The sequence below is a fragment of the Peromyscus leucopus genome, chromosome 16_21 (genome assembly GCF_004664715.2).
Source record: "Peromyscus leucopus breed LL Stock chromosome 16_21, UCI_PerLeu_2.1, whole genome shotgun sequence".
NCBI lineage: Eukaryota > Metazoa > Chordata > Mammalia > Rodentia > Cricetidae > Peromyscus > Peromyscus leucopus.
Genome location: NC_051084.1, coordinates 14,032,467 through 14,055,995, shown reverse-complemented (window position 1 = coordinate 14,055,995; position 23,529 = coordinate 14,032,467). Strand labels below are relative to the sequence as shown.

The 23,529-nt window shown below is 51.5% G+C and overlaps 1 protein-coding gene across 1 annotated transcript in view; it reads right to left on the bottom strand.

Annotated features, from left to right (window-relative positions):
- Glp1r (glucagon like peptide 1 receptor) overlaps window positions 1-23,529 on the bottom strand; it is a 37,080-nt gene that overhangs the window by 3,877 nt on the left and 9,674 nt on the right. The window contains exons 4-12 of the mRNA XM_028885050.2: window positions 16,353-16,471; window positions 15,910-16,016; window positions 10,414-10,567; window positions 9,421-9,580; window positions 4,702-4,762; window positions 4,110-4,179; window positions 3,910-3,998; window positions 3,456-3,594; window positions 1,697-1,738 (exon numbers count right to left, since the gene is read on the bottom strand). Coding sequence (XP_028740883.1) covers window positions 1,697-1,738; window positions 3,456-3,594; window positions 3,910-3,998; window positions 4,110-4,179; window positions 4,702-4,762; window positions 9,421-9,580; window positions 10,414-10,567; window positions 15,910-16,016; window positions 16,353-16,471 — 941 coding nt within the window. The remainder of the gene's footprint in view (window positions 1-1,696; window positions 1,739-3,455; window positions 3,595-3,909; window positions 3,999-4,109; window positions 4,180-4,701; window positions 4,763-9,420; window positions 9,581-10,413; window positions 10,568-15,909; window positions 16,017-16,352; window positions 16,472-23,529) is intronic.

Genomic DNA, 23,529 nt, shown 5'->3' with positions numbered 1-23,529 from the left:
CATGTTGGCTCAGATCTATAAACCCAGCACTGGATATATATATATATATATATATATATATATATATATATATATATATATATATATATATATGCAGGTGGATCCCTGGGGCTTTAACTAATTATGAACTCCAGATTCAGCAAAAGGCATTGTCTGAAAAACAAGGTGAGGAGTAAATGTCTGAGGAAGACACTTGGCAAGATCCCTGGCCTCTACACGCATGTGCACACACATGTATCCACACACCCAAAAAGAAACGCCATTTTGATTTCCTTCCTCATTAGCCCTGGGAAGCAGCCATCACTCCTCAGGAAAAGCGGGGCGAGCAAAGGAGCAGAACTCATAAATATCTCCCCAGGGCTCAGCCAGGATTAGAACCCAGGTCTAGTCCGACTCCGGCACCCTCATCTAACCACTGGCTTCCTGCCTGCCACAGCTCTAGAAGCCCAGCCGGTCTCTGGCTGTGTCTCCTCCCCACTTAGCACAGAGCACTTGAGAGGCATGACCACGTCTTCCTCCTCTAGGCAGCCATGCTCTGAGGTGAGGTCCTCCCACTGATGAGTCAGAGAAATGAAACAGAGAATGACCCTGGAGCTGGTGAGACGGCCCAGTGGGCATTTGCCACCAAGCCGGATGGCCTGAGTTGGCTCACCGGAACCTACACGGAGGAGGGAGAGAATCAACCTGCCCCAAGTTGTTCTCTGACTTGCACCTGCGCTCTGTGGCACATACACACTGCCTGCACCCCGATGGATGAATAATTAAAAAGTAAATAAATAAATAAATAAATAAATAAATAAATAAATGGCCGGTCCTGGCATCTGCGCCATCGGATGTTTACCCTTCCCTGCCCTCTGAGCACTAACGCCCAGCATCACATCCCAGGAACCCCCGACTAAGAACCGAGTCAGGCTCAGGGTTTGGTAAATCTTTCTTACCTCCACTGACCCCTGGGTAAAAGAGGGAAAGGTCACAAGGTCGCTAGCCGGAGGCCACACAGCTTAGCCGTGTAGAAGAGGCTGAGCACTCACGGCTCCTGAGCGACTTTACTTTGGCCCTCAGACATAAGCCACAGCAAATCCATCACCGCCCCCCCCCCCCCCGGCCCCACTCCTCACCGACCAGCAGCTGGTGCAGGCCTTGACAGCCACATGAGACCAATGTTCAAGCCATCTTCTCAGGTCACAAGTACCTGGCATTGCCATGGCAACCCTGGATCTGGAGAACGGCTCTTGTGGGCAGAGGCCACAAGAGTGGCCAGGGCACATGTGTGTTGGGTCGCTCTGCAGTAAATCAGGTGTGCCCAACCTGTAGCCTAAGGGCTGCATGAATATGAGGATAACGACAAATGTGGCCCGGATCATTTGTGGATGACAGTGACATACGGCAAGGTCACAAGGTTGAACACCCCCGGCTTGAAATAGTCAACATTAACCCTTTAGCACGAGGCTGGGTCTTCCCTAAGCTTATTTCATTAGGAGTGTGTGTGTGTGTGTGTGTGTGTGTGTGTGTGTGTGTGGTGTGTTGAGGGGAGCACAGAAGAGAATATAAAGGCAAGAAGATGCCACCTCAGTCTTCATCCACAGTGAGGGGACTGGGAGTATAGAAAGACTGAAGAGAACCGCCCTGCATAGCCCCACACCAGCCAATGGCAGCAGCCCCAGCAGGGTCCCTACCATCCCTCTGCAGACCTTACCTCATTGTTGACAAAGCAGTACAAGATGGCCACCATCAGGCCCTGGAAACAAGAGGCGTGTTAGCAGGAAGGGACTCAGGAGGAGGCACCCGGGTGACTAGCCTCTGGGATTCCTCTCCTCAAATCAAGCAGCCCAGACTGGCTTGGGAATAGACAAGGGTTAATTTTTTTTTAATTTTCCAAAATAAATTTGTGTGTGTGTGTGTGTGTGTGTGTGTGTGTGTGTGTGTGTGTTAGAGAGAGAGAGAGTGTGTGTGTGTGTGTGTGTGTTTACATGCACCATGTGTGTGCAGGAGCCCTTGGAGGCCAGAAGAGGACATCTGAGCCTCTTGGAACTGGAGTAATAGGTAATTGTATACGATAGCACATGGATGCTGGGAACCAAGCTTCCAGAGCAGCAAGTGCTCCTAACTGCTGAGCCATCTCTCCAGGCCCAGTTTCTTACATTTTTCACTCATGCTGCACCATCTCATGCTAGTGAGGAGGACCGATTCCTCACTTTGAACCCATATGACACATCCCCACCCTCCTACCCCCGTCCCGTGTTGTGTGGCTAGTTCTTGTGAATCGAGATATTCCTTCCTGGAAGGAAGAAAGAGGCTCCTAAGACCTAGGAAACGCATGGGGCTTGTATGACCCAGGAAGTTCAGAAAGTTACAGACTCCTCCATGGGGTTTATATGAGCAGTCGGCAGTTTTGGGGGAAAGAGGAGTGTGGTTGTTTGAAAGAAAATGGCCCCCAAAGGGAGTGGCACTATTAGGAGGCTTTGTTGGAGTAGGTGTGGCCTTGTTGGAGGAAGTGTGCCACTGCGGAGGCGGGCTTTGAGGTCTCCTATATGCTCAAGCCACACCCAGTGACTCAGATCACTTCCTGTTGCCTGTGAGTCAAGATGTAAGAACCCTCAGCTCCTTCTGAGAGCTTGTCTAGAGAAGGACATGTCTAGCACGTTTTCCTGAACACTGCCTTGCTTCCTGCCATGACCATAATAGACTAAACCTCTGAACTATAAGTGAGCGACCACAATGAAATGTTTTCCTTTGCAAGAGTTGCCATGGTCATGGTGTCTCTTCACAGCAATAGAAACCCTAACTAAGGCAAGGAAACTCCTCCCCCTTGGAGCTGCCTGCAAATCATGCAGGGACCTCCGGGATGCCACTTCTGTAAGTCATCATCCATGCTGGGATGGACCTTTCAACGATGCAGCTGCCTTTGAGTCACCCATGGCCCTGTATCCAAGCCCAAGTTCATTGGCTCACCACCTGGACTTCAGAGGCATCATTTCCTTGGTCAACCATCAGTATTCTATGCGGAGAAAATAGTTATCTGTTCGTGTCTTCCTAGGAAAAGGTCACACAACCCCCTGTGAACCTTGTTTTAACATCTCTGGGCCTCAGTTTCCAGGTATGTCAAGTAGGGGCGATCTTGCAACTGTAGGTCGTGGGAGAACTGAATACATTGTGTGTATAAAATTGCCTGGCAGGATGTAGTGGATGGTGGTGCCTCTCTCTAGATGCCCAGATGCCCAGGTCCACATCTGAGAAGGCTTCTTGTCCTGTGGACTTACAAAGAAGACTGACTTCTATGTCCGAATACCTGGGGATACTCGCTCTGGCTCTGCTCCCACCGTGTGACCTGGGGCTCAGATTGTTCTCTCGGGTCTCATCTTATTCATCTTCCCCCATCTGCATGACGCAAGCTGGTGCCCGCCCCTCCCTCACTTTGGGACATCCCAGACATGTGCCCCCCAACTGTGAGTCACCTGGAAGGAAGTGAAGGAGAGCTCTGTGAACAGTTTGATGAAGCGGAGGGTCCCCCGGGCATGTTCGTCCATCACAAAGGCAAAGATGACCTCATGTGTCCCCAGGAGGGGGATGAGCGTCAGAGTGGACTTGGCAAGTCTGGAGAGAGAGGGTGAGACGGCTTGTGTCATTCAGCTACTTGTACGCAGACCGCTCTTTTCTCTCTGTGCCCACCATGGACACTCTTCACTGAAAATACCCTGGACGAGCTGCCTTGGTGTGTGTGTGAGAGATGGGGGCAGAAGCCAAGACTCTAGAAGCTCAGAGGCTGTCTAAAATAGATTGAAAAGCTTCGGGGTTGCAGACCTGATAGGAAAAGAGGGATACACAGGGCTCCCAACAGAGTGCCCCAGATTCTCTCTCTGGTGAAGGGGAAGGCCAAGGGCACCCCTGCAGCCTTCTTGGTTAAGGTACCTGCATTTGATGTCAGTTTTGCACATGAGATTCGCCTTCAGTTTGGAGACCACAATGCAGATGACCCGGATGAAGATGAGAAAGTTGACCTACAGAGCACATGGGCAGGAGGCTAGGACCATTCACCTTCCCCCAGTCGTTAGCCTGGTCCCAGGCCAGATCCACCAGCTTCCATTTCAATTCCCAGCTCTGTCACTCACCCCAATAGCAAAGAGAATGGGCAGTCGAATGATGAGCCAGTAGTTCATGTTGGAGTTCCTGGTCCAGCAGCTGGGGAGGAAGAGAGAGGCACACAAGGCATCCAACTGGACACTCAGAGGCTTCAGTGGTTAGTGCAGGACAAAGGCACAAGTGCCCAAAGCCAAGCAAAGTGCTACACTCAGCCACAGATCCATGTAGAATCCTGTAAGTGCATCACATACCCCACCCCAGAGTCCTCAATACATGGTCACCCACAGAGAGACCCATACCTCTCCCACATTGTCACAGACCTCTGCAAACAGTCATACGCACACCCAGCATCATACACAAAACAACAGGCTCTTCACTCAGATGTTCATAAAAGCCATCAGGAAGGCATTGTGCACTGCAAAGGCCAGCAATATTGATCATCATACCATCCCAGGGCAGGTGCAGGGAGTAGAGATTAGAGACGGAATTCGTATGCTAAACTCCTGCTGGCCTTATGAATCCTCCCAAACAAGTAGAAAACTTGTGCTCCAGAGTTCAAGAATCCCACAGACTATAAGGATGAGACCCCAGCCCACCACACTCCTGCAGCAAGACACTCACCCCTCATCCTCATAGAGGTATTTGACAATGCCCCAGGGGATAACAAACAGCAGAGGAACACCTAGTGGGGAGAAGGAAAGACAAAGAGGAGAGAAGCTGGCAGGACAGGGCTGCTGCCACAGTGCCCAGGTCCGCTCACACCCTGGACCCCTCACATCTCCGGCCCCTCTACCTTCCTGGCCCTAAAGCAGTGCTTGTGAGAATGGAGGTGAAGGGTTCCACACTCATGTCCCACATTCTTCCTCACAGAGTTCATCATGGTCCAGCCCCTCCTGGGTGCCAGGTGCCCTGCCGGGATTTGTCTCTAGAATCTTGGCTGTGAGCTCCCAGGACAGACACTCAAGTGGCACAAGATCAGTACAACGTGGTGGGGAGGACATGCTGGGTGAGGAGGGGACCAGGAAGACTCTCTGATGCTCCATCCTCCCTCTTTTCAGCCCAGATACCCATCTCAGTCCACACCTTAGGTCCCAGAAGCCCCTTCAGGTGTTTGGTTCCTTCCCCATGTACCTGTTTGAGGACTAGAAAAGAGACAAGGCCTGTCCCATTTATATTGAGGCCTACACAATTACTAACTGCAGCAGCAAGACTCCTCAGTGAGCGCTAGGGTTTAGACATGTGTTCATGTGACACTAGATGGTGGAGCCTTCAGAAGATAGGGTCTGTGGGCGGTCCTTCCCAGAGGAGATTTTGGGACACCCAGACTGTCCAGTCTCTCATTTTTCCTTCTTGGCATGAGGTGGACTATTTGCTCACTCATATGTACCCCACCACTGCAATGTGGCACCCCCACAAGAGGCTCAAAGCAAGGAGTCTGCCTAATCTTTGACTTGAATCTGCAGAATGGTGATCATATAAATAGCCCTTTTCTCTTTATGATAACAATATTTATTTTATTATAGCAATGCAAAGTTGACGAATATAGCTTGGAGGTAGCCACTTAGATGGTTCCCAGTAATCACTACCTCTAGGTATTCATACTTGTTGTTGTTGTTGTTGTTGAGACAGGGTCTCAAGTAGTCCAGACTGGCCTCAAACTTGCTTTTTTTGCTATAAAGTCAAAGATGACCTTGTACTCCTGATCTTCCTCCATCCACTTCCTGAGTACTAGGATTATAGACTTTTGTGCTCTTGCTCTCTCTTTCTTTCTCTCTCTCCCTCTCCCCCTTCTCCTCTCCCTCTCCCTGTCTCCATTTACTTGGGGAAGTAGAGGGAGGGGAGTTGTCACACCAAGAGTGTTCCCTAACAGTGTGCAGAGAGCTCCCTACAGCAAGGCATGGAGGGCTCCTACCCACAACTCCATGAGTGAGCTTGGAGATCGATTCCCCAGCCAAGCCCTAGATGGCAGTAACTCTGACTAGCAGATCCAGCTAGATATTCTGAGTCAGGGATGCACAGCCATGTTGAACTCAAGACTTTTGAGCACAGGAACTGTGAGGTTGTAGTTTGTGGCTCTAAGTAGTGAAGAGTCTGGCTGGTTCCTAAGGTGTACAGGGTAGACTCCCCAGAGCTCAGTCTTGCTGAGCAGGTGGGCTGGTCAGCCTCTCTCAGCAGCTGAGGAGATGGACAGGAGGAAAGAACACATGTAGAAGCAGATTCTGGGGCTGTAAGCCTACACCCACTCCAGCCATCCTCAGAGGCTTTCTGCATCAATATCTCATTACCTGCCTCTACCTAGGCCTTTCTCAAGTTGGTCGCGTGGATGTCTGAGGTAGGTCACAGTGTGCACATTAAGGTATATGGACACAGGTTTCGTGCACGTGGTGGAGGGTGGCTTTGGGACATCTCTCCCAGGTGTACATTTCCAAGGCAGAACCAAGTCAGAACCTTTCCAGTCACCACCATCAGTGTCCTCAACTCATTGGTGTCCACACAATCACAGCTGCTGAGCAACTTGTGCGTCTGGATCACCGTATTGACCCATAATTCAGAGAGGGGATGGGAGAGGAGGGGATCTAACAGTGCACAGCTGGCCAGCATCCATCAGGTCTCCCTATTGGTCCATTTACTAATGTTACTATTACTATTGTTTAAAAGTTTTATTACATTCCTTGTGTGTGTGTGTGTCTGTCTGTCTGTCTGTCCATCCCTATATATGCTCAAAGGTGTGTGTGCAAAAGTGTGTATATACCCATGAACATAAGAGCCAGAGGACAACCTCAGATGTCATTGCTAAGGATCTGTCTACCTTGTTGTTTGAGTCAGGGTCTCTTGCTGGAACCTGGGGTTTACCAACTAGGTTAAACTGATTAGTCAGTAAGTCCTGGGCATCCATCGGTTTCTGTCTCCCTGGTACTGGACTTACAAGCAGGTGCCACAACTCTTTTATATGGGTTCTGGGGATCCAAACTCCAGTCCTCATGATTATTCAGTAAGCACTTTTCATCGAGCTCGCTCTCTCTCCCCGCTCTCTTTATTTCTGCACAGACCAGCCATCCAACATCCACGATGCTTTATAAACAAGCATTTGTTTGGACTGACCAAATAACAGGGTGGCCTAGGAGGGGCCTAGGACACGGCATAGACCCTGCCCCATAGAATATGCCCTGTAGGAATGGAATAAATATATCCACGAGAGAAGGGAAGCTCTCTGGACAAGACCATGCAATTTCTTAGGCCCTACATGCACAGAAACTTCAGGTGGTGAATCCTCCATCAGTTGCTGTTCTCTCTGAGACCTCACTCCAGAATGAATGAGCTTGCTCGTGCCACCAGCCAGCTCTGATGAGCTTCATCCATGCATTAACATCTGTCACCCACCAAGGTGACATTCCCCTTGAAGGCTACAGTTCTCCAAGACAAGCCGGGGGAGAAAAGGTAACCAAAGGCACAGAACAGGTCTTAGGAAGTCATGTCTTCCCATCAACACTTATCTCCCTTCTGGGGATGCCCAGCTGCTCATGGATGTACCTCTTAGGAGCTTTCCACAACTCCATCAGTCTTACTTTTACTTCAGCTGCACAGGAAGCTAGAAGTTGTCTGCCTATCCTGACTCAGGCGAGGCCTCCTGACATGGCCATAAAGCATGCAGGTCTCTGTGACTCCTGTTTTTTCTCTGACCCTGCCTCTCCCCACCCCAGTTCCTCAAAAAAGATGTCCTTGTTGGGGAAGATGTCCCTGAGGGTCCTGAGCCCCGAGCTAGGATAAGCAAGAAAGACCTGGTACCCTTCCTTCCCCCATATCCTACTTAAAGACCTTCACAGTACCGTATGTCTCCACTGACCCTTACCAACTCCCTGCTTTCCTGAACACATGACTTTGATTGGTCCTGCCCTCGGGTTGCTATGGTGACAGATACAAACAGCACTGATGTTATTTCCCAGAATGGACAGACGCTATCCGTCCCCCACACAGGAAGCCCTTCCCTGAGTTCTCCTCAATGGCCTGTCCCTGCACCCACCCCTAGGGAGCATCAGACTCTCCAGATGTCCCACCTGATGGGGTTGTCTGGCAGGATAAAGAGGCCTAGGAAGGAAGGAAAGATCTAGTAGGGTGGGCTGGGTCTTGGAGGAGGAGGAGGAAGAGGAGGAAGAAAAGGGACTGTCGGGAATCTCTGCATGCTGAAGCTAGGGCCACTTTTATCTGTACAGAGACCTAAGCCTGCTCAGCAGAACCAACAGAGGACTGAAGAGAAAAGCAGAAGCCAAGGTCTGTGTTTGGCAAGTGGACAACAAGGGCCAGAGTCAGGAAGTGAGTTGCCTCTTGTGACTCAGGGTATGCTTCGTCTTTAAGGCCCTGTTGCTCTCTGGGTCTTAGGGACCTTAATACTTTGGTTACACTAAGCCCCGACTAGAGCTCCTCATTCCTGAGGAGCACCTCATCCCTGAGGTGGCCGAGGAGCACCCGAAGAAATAAGCAGGGTGCAAGGAGAGTGCCGAGGGGCTGAGAGAGCCAGAGGCCAGGGTCCTAAGGGGCTGGAAACCTGAGGCAGCTTCCTGGAAAGTGAGCTGGAAAGCAACCGTGCGAGGAGGAGGAGGATGCTCCCAGCACCAAACAGCATCTTGGAAGGGCAGGATGAGGACGGGAGAGCACGCAGTCTGCTCTGACTGAGCTGAGATGTCTCCGGAAGCCAAGGCTGGGAAGGGCCAGAATAGCTCTCGGGACTAAAGGCATGGCACGAGGAAGAAAACCCTGGAACTCCAAGGGGAGATCAAAAAGGGCTCCAGCCCCCCACCTCCACCCCAACTGACCTGCAGTCCTCCTTACCCTCCACGTGACTCTCATGCGGCGAGAGGTAGAAACACAACCAGAAATGTTCCAGCAAAAAAAAAAAGCACAATGGTTCTCAGAAGACTTTTTTTGGCTAGAACATTTCTAGCTGGGTTCCAGGCACATCCGCAGTCTACCCCTTTTCCTCAATGCTCACCTCTCCCAACTTGGCTCTCCTCTGAATCCTCCCCTCTATCATTACAACAGTATCCTACCCCCGGCCCACCTACCGTCAGGCCCAGGATGTACCTCCCACAGGACCCCTGGTGACCTTCACTGGTATGAAATGCTCTTCCCACAGGACCTTAGTATTTTGAGGACAGTATCCTCTATGGTGTGGTGGCAAGGTTAAGGGTCAGGGTAGGGGGATGTGTGGTCATATGAGAACAGAAGCATCTATTAAGAAAGGAGATTTGTTTTGTTTTTTTTTTTTTAAAGACAGGGTAGGGTCTGCCACCCCTTGCTGCAGGTTCCCATGGAGGTGGGGAGGGAAAGGACAGTAGGCCTTACCCCAGCCTATGCTCAGGTACAGCTTGAAGATGCGCTGCTCCGAGAACACTGAGAAGGCCAGCAGCGTGTACAGGTACACACCCTCCACCAGCAGCCAGTAGTAGTTGGCCGCCACGCAGTACTGCATGAGCAGGAACACCAGTCGGCAGCTTAGAGAGTCCTGGGGACAAAGAAGGGTCCCGTCGGGACAGTGGCCCTGCCTGCACCTGCCGCTCCTCACTGGCCTGGCCTGGCCACTGGCCTACCATGCTTAACACAGGATGAAAGCGTTTTCATACGGCCAGGGCCACTCCTGGGAACTGTCTCTGCTTTAGTTCATTGGAACCCTCCCACACCTGAGAAAAAAAGCCCCTGCTATTGTCCCCATGCTGGGAAGAGAACGGAGTCCTGGAGAAGTTATACGACGTGTCTGAATTTATATACAGCTAGTGCATGGCAGAGCTGGGATGCAAACTCTGGTCTGCACCCAGAGTTCTTTCTGTGTCCCACTGAACTCCCTTTGGCCGAGTCTCTTACCCTGGGCTCACTTGCCCAGGGTGAACTGTCTCCTCCATCAGACTAGGGGCTTCCCATGGTGGACTTCCTCTTCCATCAGACCGGGGGCTCTCTGTGTTGGACTGCCTCTCTCATCAAACTAGGCCTCTCTCACAGTAGACTACGGACTCCCCAGGTTAGACTGCCTCTCTCATCACACCGGGGGCTCCCGAGGGTGTCTTACCTCTCCCATCAGACTAGGGGTTTCCCACGGTGGACAGCCTCCTCCATCAGACTAGGGACTCCCCAGGGGCTCCCTAGGGTGTCTTATCTCACCCATCAGACTAGGGGTTTCCCACATGGTAGACTGCCTCTCCCATCATACAGGGACTCTCTGAGGCCACGTCTGGGATACTTTTGCTTTTACCCATGCCAGACTTACGCAGCGGACCCCTTCACCCATGCCCTTCCCTCCCCTGGCTCCCCGCCTCCCCGGGCTCCCCGGGCCACGCCATGCACCTGATACGAGAGGAGTCCGTCCCACTGGTGCTGCTGGGCGGCGGTGCTGTACATCCACTTGAGGGCGGCATCCTTGATGAAGACGGACAGGGCTCGGAGGATGAAGGACGCAAACAGGTTCAGGTGGATGTAGTTCCGGGTGCAGTGCAAGTGTCTGAGGGAGAAAGCGGGGCCCTTCCGTGGCACGATGGCCAATGCTGGCTCCCGGCCAGCCCCCACACACGTCAGGCGCGTGTCTCTCTCTCTGGGACTATGTTCACGTCTTCCTTCCTCCGAGAGTGTCTTTCTTCCTCACAACCTTTGAAAACCCCCCGAAGCGCGCACTGCCTAAGAGGCCCTCGGCCAGGCAGTCGCTGCCTGTTTCCTGCCCATCGTCTGTCCTTGCCGCGGAGCCTTCCCTCATACAGTTACAGGGAACCAAAGCAAGGTCTGTGCCGGATCAGTCTTCCCAGTGGGGGGCTTTGATTCTTCGGGACAAGACACTCCTGGACTGTTCTCTGGGACAGTGTGTGTCTAGGCGTACGGTAGGAATTAAGGGTTTGGGTACCTTGTCAGCATACTGTCCGGTAAAAATGTGTAGCAGGGCCAAGGAGATGGCTCAGCGGGTAAGAGCATATGCCGTGCAAGCATGAGGGACTCAGTTCGGACCCCCAGTGCTCACCTGGAAAACCAAGTGTGCACACCTGTAACCTCGGTGCTGGGGTGGGGGATGGGGAGTGGGGCGGAGAGACCAGAAGATGACTGGGGTTTGCTGGCTGCCCCCCTAGCTCCAGGTTCAGTAAGAGTCCCCGTTCTCAAGCAAATAACGTAAGAGTAACAGAGAGGGACATCCGATGTTCTTCTCTGGCTTCCATATGCTTGGTATGCAAGCCATGTGCAGAGCATGCGCATGCGAGCATGTGAGCAAACACACACATACACACACACACACACACACACACACACACACACACCGCTGTGTGGCAAACTGGAAGTCTGAGGGCACTTCATCTGCTCAAAGGCTATCTCTAAGCAAAAGGCAACTTCATTCTTCACAGAGGAACCTGGCAACTATTTCCGTTAAAACCAGCAGCCAGGTGACGACGTGTGCTCCCATCACCTCTAATGACTACTCTACAGACCCCAGCACTTCAGCAGGGTCACGGAAGGGGTGAACCAGAACTGGTTATGGCTTATAGATGAGTCTTTTCAGAGAAACCCCAAACAATGTACGGGTGAACTATAGCAACTAAAGAGCTGGGCGAGATTGCGGATGGCTTCCCTGACACATCCTAGCAACATGCAGTAAAAAGAAACTGAAGATCCATTCGGAAGGTTCTATTTGATTTCCTGGAAATATCTCTAACAAGAGGATGGGTAAGATCCTTATGGGCAACATAGTAAAATTGGCTTAAGATTATCAGAGAAGTCTTAAATTAGTGGGAAATACATAGTCACACCGTACTTATCAACAGAAATGCCACTGTCACTGTCCCATGTCAAATAACGAATTCAAAGCAGCTGTGGTAAAATGTCAACTTTTTTTCATGGTACTTAAAAAGTTTACAAAGAATAGCTAAAGATCAAGGGTAGTGTGGGTGGTCATTACAGAACCATCAACCCTTTCCTGTAATCCCAGCACATGATAGGCTGAAGCAGGAGGATCAGGAATTTGAGGCAAGTCTAGGCTACAAAGCAAGGCCCGGTTTTAACAAGGCAAGCCCCCAGAGGGGCATGATTTGCACACCTATAATCCCACCACTTGGAAGGTGGAAGCAAGGGAATTAGGAGTTCAAAGCCAGCCTCAGCCACAAAGCAAGTTCAAAGCCCGCCCAGATTACATGAGACCCTGTCTCAAAACAATCAATACCCAAAAGAAATCACAACATAGGCATCTTTGCTGTAACACAGCTAGGATTTCTCTGGGTCTATGTATGTGATACCTGCACATATGTGTGCATGTTCGTGGGTGTGAGTGGGAGTACACGGGCGGGCAGAGGTCGGATGACAACCTCACCGTCTACCTTAACAGTCTCTGGTTCATACTCCTCACACCAGGCTGGCTGGTCCAGGAACTTCCTAGGGCACTCTTACCTCTGCCTTCCATGCCACCGCAGGAGCGCCAGGCCACAAACATGCCACCAACAGTATCTGGCTTTCTGTGGGTTCTGGGGATGCAAACTCAGGTTCTCACACTCAAGAGTATCAGATGTTTAACTCACTGAGCCATCTCCACAGCCTGAGAGATGGGATTTATCTTTATTCCTCCCTTAAAAAAATGTTATTGTGTTAATTAATTAATTTTATGTATATATGGCATACATGTATGTTTGGGTCCACACATGCCAGGACACTTGTGTGGCGGCCAGAGGTCTGGGAATGAATTTGGAGGAATCAGTTCTTTTCTCACGCTGTGTGGATCCAGGGATTAAACTCAGGTCATCAGGGTTGGCCTTAACTTACTGGCCTGAGACCTTAAGTTTCTAACAAATCTTTAGGAGACAAAGTGCTGTGGTTTGGGAATAGGATAGATAAACAGGCTGACAGAACAGGATGTAAACAACAGAAATAAACCTACGAATCCAGGGGCCCTTGTGCAAACCAAGACTGTCAGCAAAGGCACAGGGCAAGGGTCACATGGTGGGGGGGAGATAAAATCCCAGGTCCTCACCTGACACACACTTAATCCCAGTGGACCCTGCAGCTTCTGGACAGGAACAGAGCTGAGAGGCTTTGCAGCCATCAGATAAGAAAAGATTGCTCAAGGGAGAGCCAAAAGAAATCTAGTCTTCAGGAAAAAAATTAATAAATGCCTATCAATTGATAAAAATAACTTTTGTTAATTAGTAGTTCCTATTGACACATTTTTACTTATCAATAAAAATTGGTAGTTGGCCAATTTCATTTCATTTAAATGCAGAGCTCCTGTGTATAAAAGGCACCATAGAGTTAAAAAAAAATTGGCATAGATTAAGTGTATCTTGGGTTACTATCCAGATAGTAACAAATGCCTAAAAGAAGCCATGAAAGCCAAATAAACTAAGAATAAAAAAATTTAAAAAAAAGCAATGAGCAAGCAATACATAGACTAAAATATGAAATAAAAATCTCTCTGGGGGCCAAAGATAAGCAAATTAAAATCATAACAAGTTCTTTTGCACGCTTTATAGATCGGCTTCACTTAATTCTGAAAATATTAAATGTGGGTAGGGTCTGAAGCGAGGGGAACCTTCTTCACTGATGGCCAGAGCACAGACTGGCAGCAGCCAGGCGCCTGGCAAGCCACCTAACACCAGCTGACAAAACAGTAAAAACCAGGCAGGTGGTTATTGGTGGCAACTGGGGATATGCCCCAGGAAACACACAGGCAAAAACCACAGGAAAAAAAAAAAAAAAACATGGTTGTAAGGTTTGTAATGCGGAAAGGAAAAATCAACAAAACGCTTCAAAGATCCACGACCCGTGTGGACACAGGAATACAGGGACAGCTCAAATTAATGAAACAGGACTGCCTGTGTCAGAATGAACCTGATGAAAACACAGTGTTGGACTCCCATGCCCTCGGAACTGCAGCAGGACATGGTCACAATGCTGTTTAAAATATCAGCGAACCACGCTGTGTGTTCTTATAGACACCCAGCAAAGGAGTGCAAGGCAATGAGATGGAGGGGGAATCAGGTCCTTACAAAAAAGGATTAGAGCTTCAGGGGCGGACGTGGGGACCTGTGGATGTGCTTTGCTTTGTGTTGTAGCTCAGGTTAGCCTGGAACTTGTTATGTAACCCAGACCAGCCTTGAGCTTGTGGTAATCCTCCTGCCTTGATCTAAGTGCTGGGATTATGGGTATTTACCCGTAATCTGACTTGTAATAATTTGGTTTTTTTTTTTTTCATTTTTCCTGTAGGTGTGTGCATGATTGTATGTGCACGTGTGTGCACATAGGGAGGCCTGAGGATGATGTTGGAAATCTTTCGCCATTGCTCTTTCAACTTTTTCATCAAGGCAAGGGCTCTCAATCAAACCCAGAGATCACTGAGATGGCTAGCCTGGCTAGCAAGCTTGTTCTGGCGATCCTGTTTTAACCTTCCAAGGCTGGAATTATAGGTAGGCCACCAAGCCCACCTGGTTTATGTGACTTTCTCAGGATCTGAACTCTGCTCCTCACATTTATGTGGCAAGTACTTTAACTGTGGAGCTCTCTCCCCAACTCACAATGCCTTAGTTCTAAGAGTGTATTTCTATATGCATTTTCACTATACATAGTCTGAATCTCTGGACTAGTTCACAATAAGAGTATTTGATATGATTTGAATATAAATCTCACTGGGATGTGTAGATTGGGATGGTGACACTATTTAAGTGTCACCAAGACACTTAAATGCTTTATGGGGTGGAGCTTAGGAGCCTAAGTGGAAGAAGTAAGTCATGAGGGGTGTGCCTTTGAAGAATATACTCACTCTTCAGTCCCTTCCTCTCTCTGCCTCCTGTCTATCAGGAGATGAACAGCTCCCTCTGGCACATACTCTCATGGCCATGATTTTCTCCCCAATCCTATGGGGGTCAAATAGCCAAGACCAAAGACCAAAAATCATAAGTCAAAACCAAGCCTTCCGCTCTGAAACTGTCCTTGCATGTATCTCTCTGGCACATAAAAGTAGCTAACACAATCCTCATCCAATGAATGCATTTATTGAACACTGACTGTATGTCCAGTGTTGTCCCAGATGCTTTAGAGACCAGAGGAGAAAAAAAGCATCCCTCGTTTTTATTAAATATTTATGTTTATTCTTTTAAATATGTGTATGCTACGTGTGTGGGGAGGTAATGAACACATGAGTGCAGGTCCCACAGGGTCCAGAAGAGGGCACCATATCCCCTAGAGCTGGAATTACAGGTGGTTGTGAGCTGCCCAGCATGGGTACTGGGAATTGAACCAGGGTCCTCTGTAAGAGTGGGATATGTTCTTAAATGCAGAGCCATCTCTGCAGCCCCACCTCTCCTATTCTTGATAGTCAAGATCCCGAGGTTTCTAACACCCACAATTCCTCTGACCTTAAACTCAGTTTCCCTCACTTACCCCAGAGATATTAAGGAAGCTGCTTCTCAGCCCCCCCGCCCCTCAGCTAGGTTAGACCCAAGAAAGAACTTTCCAGTGGCGTTCCAAGACATCTCCAAGCCAGTAGGATCTCTGGCCACTGAGACTTTCCTGAAATCATGCTGAACTATTGATTATCATCTGCATGCTGGATGTGACTTCTTGGAATTTCCCATCATCTTATCATCCACTGTTACAATTCGTGTGTGTGTGTGTGCGCACACTCATGTAATTTTTTGGAGTGCACATGTGCAGTTACACGGTGGAGATTAGACTGAACACACACTGCTGCAACCTGTTTTCAACCTCATGTTTTCCAGAAAGTTCCAGAAAGCAGGACCCCGACTGCTTTGGCTTGGGATTCCTCTACTATGGAAATGGGCACAAGACAGTCCTCCCTGCTCTGTCTTGAGCTCCCCTTACCTGAAGCCAACAAGGATGGCTGAGGCGATGACCAGGGCAGAGAAGGAAAGTGCGTAGCCCACGGTGTAGATAATGTACAGAGACAGGAGCTGTTCCTCGGGGGAGTTCTGCGTGCATAGAGGGACACAAGGATGTATGCACAGCCTGTAAGCCTCCTCCTCCCCTACCTTCATTCCAGAGTCCAGGGACTGAGGTGACCTGGGGCCCCACCTGGGATTCCAGGATCAAGGAAGAGCGTGACCTATGGAAGTGGTCCAGGAATGTTTACAACCTGGCTCCAAGGTGAGCACACATCACCTTTGGCCAGACGGCAGATGTGCAGAGTCACCCGAAGCACGGGGACAGATGTGACAACAGCCAGCCCCACCCACAGCCCAGAGTCTCTGCTCCCATGAAGCAGACACCCCGTGGCCCCTTCCCAGGCTCAGAAGCCGACAGCTCACTCTCTCCCCTCGCTTGGACTCTTCACACTCGGACAGGTCCCTCCAGGGCAGGCTGGAGTTGTCCTTCTGCAGCCAGAGGCCCTCAGCCGTGCAGAACCGGTACACATGGCCCTGGAGCACTAGAGGAGGGAGACATGGCAGCTGAGGTCAGCTAGAAATGAGCAGCCCACCCAATGTTGTCCTTTTCTTTTCCTCTCCTGGGGGACCCCGCTCCATCAGAGCGGACTCTTCTGAGTTAGTAAAAGGCATGTCCTCTGTGTTCACACACACACACACACACACACACACACACACACACACACACCATGATGGTCCAGATACATGACAAGAGATCGCACAGCAAGGATCACCCAGTCACCTTCATCTGTCCCTCCTAGCCACCCAGGGACACAGTTGGGTGAATCCATAGCTTTTAGACAAGACAAATCTAGTTTGGATCCGTCTTATCCCCCAGCCTCAAATCGCACTGTTGACAAGGTCTGGTGCTGAGCAGAGGGGACCCTGCCAATCACAGTCACCCTCTATGATTTCTGATATTCCGGAGTGAGAGTCCTTCCCCCTCCTGCATTCTTTGGGAGATAGACAGCCCTACAACTTAAGCTATCTGGTACTGAACTTCTAAGAACAAAACTAAAGCAACCTGTCCCTCAGGGAGCCCCAGTCTAAGGAGACATGGCCTGTCCTCAGGGAACCCCAGGCTGAAGAGACATGACCTGTCCTCAGGGAGCCCCAGTCTTACGAGATTCAGACTTCCTCTCAAAGGCCTCTAAAAGGAACACAAAGTGTTGTGGCGCCGTCATAACTGTTGCTCTTGGAAAATTTCCCTTCAAATCAGGAGACAAAGCTTGCTCCTTCAACCAACCCTAGTCCTAGGTTCAAGAAGGAAACTCCTCTGAGACCTGCTCCTCTGAGAGAAAGCAACAACTCGGTCCCTGCCCTCGTGAGCTCCCAGAAGAGGGCAGTGAACAGGGAAATCAGTGGGGACCCGACACAGTCTCAGCAGAGCTGGGAGTGGGCAACCACACGTGGTCTTCACATCCACTCGACGACCACCGGGGGGCTGGGGCAGTTCCCATCATGCTCTCCTGCGGACCTGTGGACCCGTCTAGGGAGATGAGGGAGAGGAGTGGATTTCCAGCCCAAGACTCCATGTAAGGCCAGCAGAGCGCTCTATTTATCTAGGAAATGCCTCACTTGTTGCCTCCCTGTAGGAGAACTTAAATCTTCCACCAGGGCCAAGGAACAGGGTAGGGGTTGGGGTGGGGGGACAAACAGGTTGAAGGAGGTGGGGTTAGCACAGGAGAGTGAGGAGGGCAGCGAGGTCAAGGCTGACTGCAGACGATTTAAATTCTGTAAGACTCGACAACTTGAATCAGCGAGATGGATCAGCCGCCCGCCGGTAGAGATGACGGCTGCCCTGAGTTCTGTGCCCGGGCCTCACACGATCACATGATCGGAGGAAAGAAGCAGCTCCTACAAGCTCTGATCTCCACATGAGTGCCTCGGCATGTGCCTCCCCTGAATGAGCAAATAAATGTAAGAAAGTGGTTTAAAGACCAAAAGACTTGAAGGACCGGCTATGGGCGGCAGCCAGTGTGGAAAGGAGCGGGGGGGGGGGGGGGGGGGGGGGGGGGGGGGGGGGGGGGGGTTCAGAAGTCACCAGGAGCCCTTGGTGGCTCTGGCTGGTCAGTGTTGAGGTGGAGAGATTGTCAATTGGAGGAGGCTAATTAATGTATGTACACGGCAGACTGGCAGCTGCATCCCGTGGGAGACCATACCCAAGGGACGCCCACCCCAGGGACAGCCTTTCAGTACGGAAATCCAATCTCCCAGCTTCTGAGACCATTGTTCTGTGGCGGGGAGACTTACTGTTGGTCCTGTGACAGCCTCTTCCAGCACAGTCACGCACCTGTCAATCAGGCCTTACTCTTAACACCAGCCCTGCCACTCAGCACCCAGTGTGGGCCGTCCTCACACTTCCTCCCCTTCTTTCTCTTTCCCCTTCAGGAACAGCCCCCGAGGCAGGTCCCTCTTCAGGAGAGCGACGTTATCCAAGTAAAACAGCTTTGCAGTATCTCTACTGTTAGAGGAGTCTGCACAAGTGCATGCATGTGCACATGCAAGTGGGGAGGGGGGGAGAACGTTTGTGTGTGCGTGCACAAACACACAAGCACTCCTGTACATGGAGGCCAGAAATTGATGGTGGATGCCAGGTGTCTCCCCCACAACCAGCTTGCGGTTTGGACAGGCGCTTTCACTGGACCTGGAGATCACTGACTTGGGTGGACTAGCGGGCCAGCCAGGCCCTCCCCTGGGCAGGCACACCACACCCCAGCCAGCTTTTTACATGGTGCTGGTGATCTAAATTCAGCTCCTCTTGCTTGCGCGGCAAGCGCTTTACCAACTAAACTGTCTCCTCAGCCTGAAACCTGCGTTGTCAGAGACTTCAACAAAACCCCAAGAATCTGATGGTGGCTCGTCCAGTGTGAGCAGTGAGTGGGCTGAGCCCCGGAAGCATCTCTAAGGCCTTACCAACGGTTGGGCACATATAAAGGCAGGGGAGAACAGGTGCATGGTCTCATTTTAGCATCTTGAAGGGCCATCCTCAGGTCCCCAAATGCTTCTCTCATCTGCTGCATGGATGCTTAAAAATTCTTTAATGGGAGTCCAGGCTTCTGGTAGATAACAAATCTGTCTTTGGCTGTAGATACACCCCAAGAATGGTGACAGGGACCTGGGCCAACTTTGTGGGAATGACATTGGTACAGCGCTTGCTCTGCAGTCTGGACGGGAGGAAGTGGGGAGAAGGAACCTTGGGAGCTAGGAGAAGGGAGGAAACACAGCGCTAGATTCTGCCCACAGCTGGCACAACCCCAGCAGAGAGTGGACACTATGCCCTGCATGCACTGCGCACACAGTAGGTACTGTGCCCTGCATTCACTGTGCACACACAAGGCTCTGAACTCTACATGCACTGTGCACACTTCAGGTGCTGAACCCTACATGTACCGTGTACACAGTAGGCACTGTACTGTTGTAGGCTTCCTCCCTACATGCACCCCGTATGTTGTCTCTCAAGGCTACTTACTCACAGAATCGGGCTTTGAATACACTACTGTATGCTTGCACCTTAGAACATCATAGCCACCTCACCAGGTTAACCATTTTACAGATGAAAACACTGAGCCTCTGTGAAGCCAAGTGGTCTGCTCAAGACCAGGCCAATAGGAAGAAGCACAGAGAGGATTCTAACTCCCAGCTCCAGGGGCCAAAACTTAGCAGCCAGAGTTGTGCCAAGAGTCCACTGTGGCCAGGTGCCGTTTTCTCCTGTCCTTCCCTGGGTTTGGGTTTCCACACATGCCATTGCGGCCCCCAGACAGCCTACAAAGCTCTGGGCTCTCTGCTCAGGGCCAGCTTGGGGGTGGGAAGGTAGTGTGTGCATGGATGTGTGTCTCCTTGGCTTAGAGTCAAGAGATCACTGTGTCTCAGAGGAGCGCAGCCTGCAAGTTCATCTGTCAGTTAGCCCTCGTTAACATCAAATATTAAAAGCCACGGCTGGATACTGGCTAAGCCCATGGTCCCCAAAAGCCCTTCTTGGCTGGAGGTGGGTGGTCTGGGCAAAGCCCTGCTTATCAGCCCAGCCTTTATCTGGCCCGTGAGAAGCTGGCCAATCACAGCCACGGGCTTGGCTTGGTGTAGTCAATACGAGGAGACAACCAGGCGGCCACATGCCAGGAGGCCCAGGCATATTTCATTAAGTCAGCCCCTGGTGCTGGAAATAAAACCCCCAATTAAACACTTCGCCTCCCGGAAGCTGCCACGGCGTCTGTAATCAAGCTAACCGCCACCCTTCCACGTGGACGGCGGGCACTCAAAGCTGTCGAGAGCCGCTCATGAATCTATTAGCTCCTGCACCCTGGCAACAGAGGTGGCTGGCAAGGGCTGGGGGGGGGCCCATTTCGCAGATGGAGATGCTGAGGGTCAGCGAGGCTGGCACCCCTCCCAAATGTGACAGGATGGGGGCAGGGTCAAAGGCCGGGGCCGAGAAGCTTGGAGCATCGGGATTCAGGATGAGGCCAGGTTCCGAGTCCCGAATCGAGTGCAATCCTGGTTCCACTCTTAATCAGTGGTGGCACTTCGGGAGCATTACTTCCCTGGCTCTCAGCTTCCTCATCTGTAAAATGGGAACCGTTCCTAGGAGGATGTGCAGGAACAGCCTGGTGCATGGTAGGCCTTCGACTGACACACAGTCACACAGAGGCCTTGCTACCTCCCCCAGCTTTATGAGGCCCAACTTGGGCCTCAGTCTCCCCTTGGTAACCCTGGCTTGCTCTAAAAGCTCCCAGGTTCAACATTACTCCGGGGAGGCAGCCTGTCAAGAGTTTCTAAGAATTGTGAGTGATAGGCGATTTTAAAAGCATTTTATGACCCTCATATAATTAGAACTAAGCTAACAAACAGGTAGGAACTGGAGAGGAGGGGCTAATGAGGCTGGGATGATGTGTAAGGCATGAGTCCTTGGTTGAGAGTGAATGGGACTGCCTTTAAAAGGCCCAGAGACAGCCAACAGGCTGGAAGGCCTCACAGACCTTCGAAGACTCTGCCTTCCTGTCCTGTGTGGACCAGACTCTTCCCATCATGGTCCTCTTCCTACTCTCTCCCTCTGCCCCTTCTACACCCTCTGGAGCCCCGAGTCCACGATGACAAGGGTCAGAATGCAAGGCCTAGAATGGTTACCTTGGGACACTGCGCACCTCGGAGGCCTGGGGTCTTGGCCCTGTGTCCAAGGTGCCTCCTGAGCATCGGCCCTCCGCCTGTCTGCCTATGCCTGTTCTCCCAGCCGGGTCCCAATGTCACCTGTCATGATGTCACCCCCAGGACACAGACATCTCCGACTCCCCCCACGTGGCTCTGCTTGGGCCATGAGGTTGACCCTCTGGCTCCACGCGGCTCCCCTGCAGATGTCACCCAGACATGACTCTGGCTCCAGACAGGGGACTTAGCTCAGCTATGCTCATTGGCTGGTTTGAATTTAGCTCTCTCTGAGGCCACCCACTCCTCTGCCTTGCTCTGAACCCCAGAAGGCAGACTCCTTCAGGGTTGCACCACACAATTCTTACTGGTCAACAGGAAGACACCAACAGAAGATATCGGGATAAGAGAGAAATAATCTGGGCATCTCTCTCTCACAACCCTGCCCTGCTTTGTCTCTCTGTGGGCACCCGGCTGGTGGCCTCTTTACCCTAACTCCAGGCATCATGGGGACCTCTAGCCCCAAGCCTACTCCTTCCTTCTCTGGCCTTTGGGGGTGTCGATCACACTCCCTTCCTATTCTCCACTGGGCATGTTTTCCAGAGAACCCGCCAGAGACAAGGCCTGCCTGTCATCTCCCTGTCCCCAGCTCACGCTGTGAGGCATCTCCACCAGCTGCTCCCTGAGGCAGGCTAAGAATGCTCCAGAGGTGGCCCCTTCCTCATCCCCCCCCACAGCCCTGGGTGGGGCTAGGGAACCCCTCTAGTATGGTGATTGCACTGTGTGAGTCCAGTGGGTGTCTCTGTGGGTCCTCAGCTCAGGAGAGGGGGGAGGCAGAGCTGGTGATCTGGGTGTCCAAAAAAAAAAAACCAGGAGGGGGAGTAAATTAGCCTGGTGAGAAGGGAGGGGAGGTTGCTGGCAGGGGGCCTGTGCAGAGGCCGTTATCTTCATGGAGAAAGCAATAAAACCGTGTTCGCTCATAAACGGGCACCACCAGGACCTATTTCCTGCTCAAATAAAATTAAAGGTGATGGATGGAGCCGCGAGCGCAGGCAGAGCTGGGGGCGCTTAGTGCTGAGTGATAGGCTCCGTCCCGCGCCTGGTTCCCTCGGGTCCAGGGACTCAGCCAGGATGCCCAGGCAGAGGTCCCAAATCTCTGAGGCAGGGAACCTGTGCGCCATGCAGGAAGTTGCCCGGGCACGCAGGGCAGGTGGGAAAAATGAACGGAGACTTGTTTTCCCTCCCAAAGGGTCTCCAATCCTTTCCCGTCCACATCACTTGGCTCCACCCCAGCTCCCGAGTGAGCACAGAAACCAGCGCACAGAGAGGTCTAGGAACCGCTCCTGACACACAGCCCCTGGGATCCTCAACAGGCAGGGCCACAGGATGGCCTGGCTCAGAGGGCAAGGGCAGGATCTCGTTGCCCTGACTAATGTGTACCCAGCCAATGGAGGTCATTCGGACCACTCACCTGTCTCCAGGCCCAGGGCCGCACACACGTGCAGGCACACACTGCCCGGCTCCCAGGAAGCCTGGCTCAACAATGACACAATGAAATGCAGAGACTAACCCCACCTCCTGGACTGACGCCCAGGTCTGCCAAGGCAAGCTAGCTGTGTGTCTTGGAAAAGTCAGGTCATATCTCTGTGTGCTTCGGCTCTCTCATCAGCGGGAGGCAAGATGGGAGTAATTGCCTCGGAGAGTTATGGGCAGGATTGAATGAGCGTCTTGCCTGTCAACAGGCGACATGTGCTGAGGAATCCCGAGTGGAGGGCCACAGATCCACTTGGAGCCTGCCTTCTTCAGATCCTGGTTTGTCTTGAGAAGCACAAGGAGAGATGGGTGGGGCCTCTCTAGAAGACCTGCCTGAGCCCCCTCAGACCATACTTCATGCTAAAGAGAAGTTCATGTCCGGCCTGCCAGGCCACCTCCTCCAAGAAGACCTCAAGCCTGACCTCAATTCCTATGCTTGCTCACAGGCTGGTTTCTCCTGAGGATAATGGCCAAGAAAAGTACTAGGTTCTCAGGATTCCACCAGTCACCCCCTCATTTGGAACAAGAGACTAAAAATCCCTCAGCACCCCAGTTTCCTCATCGAGGCAAGCGCATCCCTCAGGCAGCACTTAGGACAGAATTGGACTCAGTTAGATGTTCAATAAGTACTGCCATCATTAGCTTATGAAATATCTCTGCTGGGCTGGGCGAATGGCTCAGTCTGTAAAATGCCGGCCGTACAACATGAGGACCTCACTGTAGTCCCACAGCATCCATGTAAGAAGAAGTAGGGCATGATAGCCTGTCTTCTCAATGCTGGGGACACTGAGGCAGCAGATCCCCAGGGCTTGCTAACGAGGCGGACAGTCTGTGAGGACAACCCAACGTTGACCTCTAGTCTCTACATGGAGGACAGTCCTGGTGGACCCAC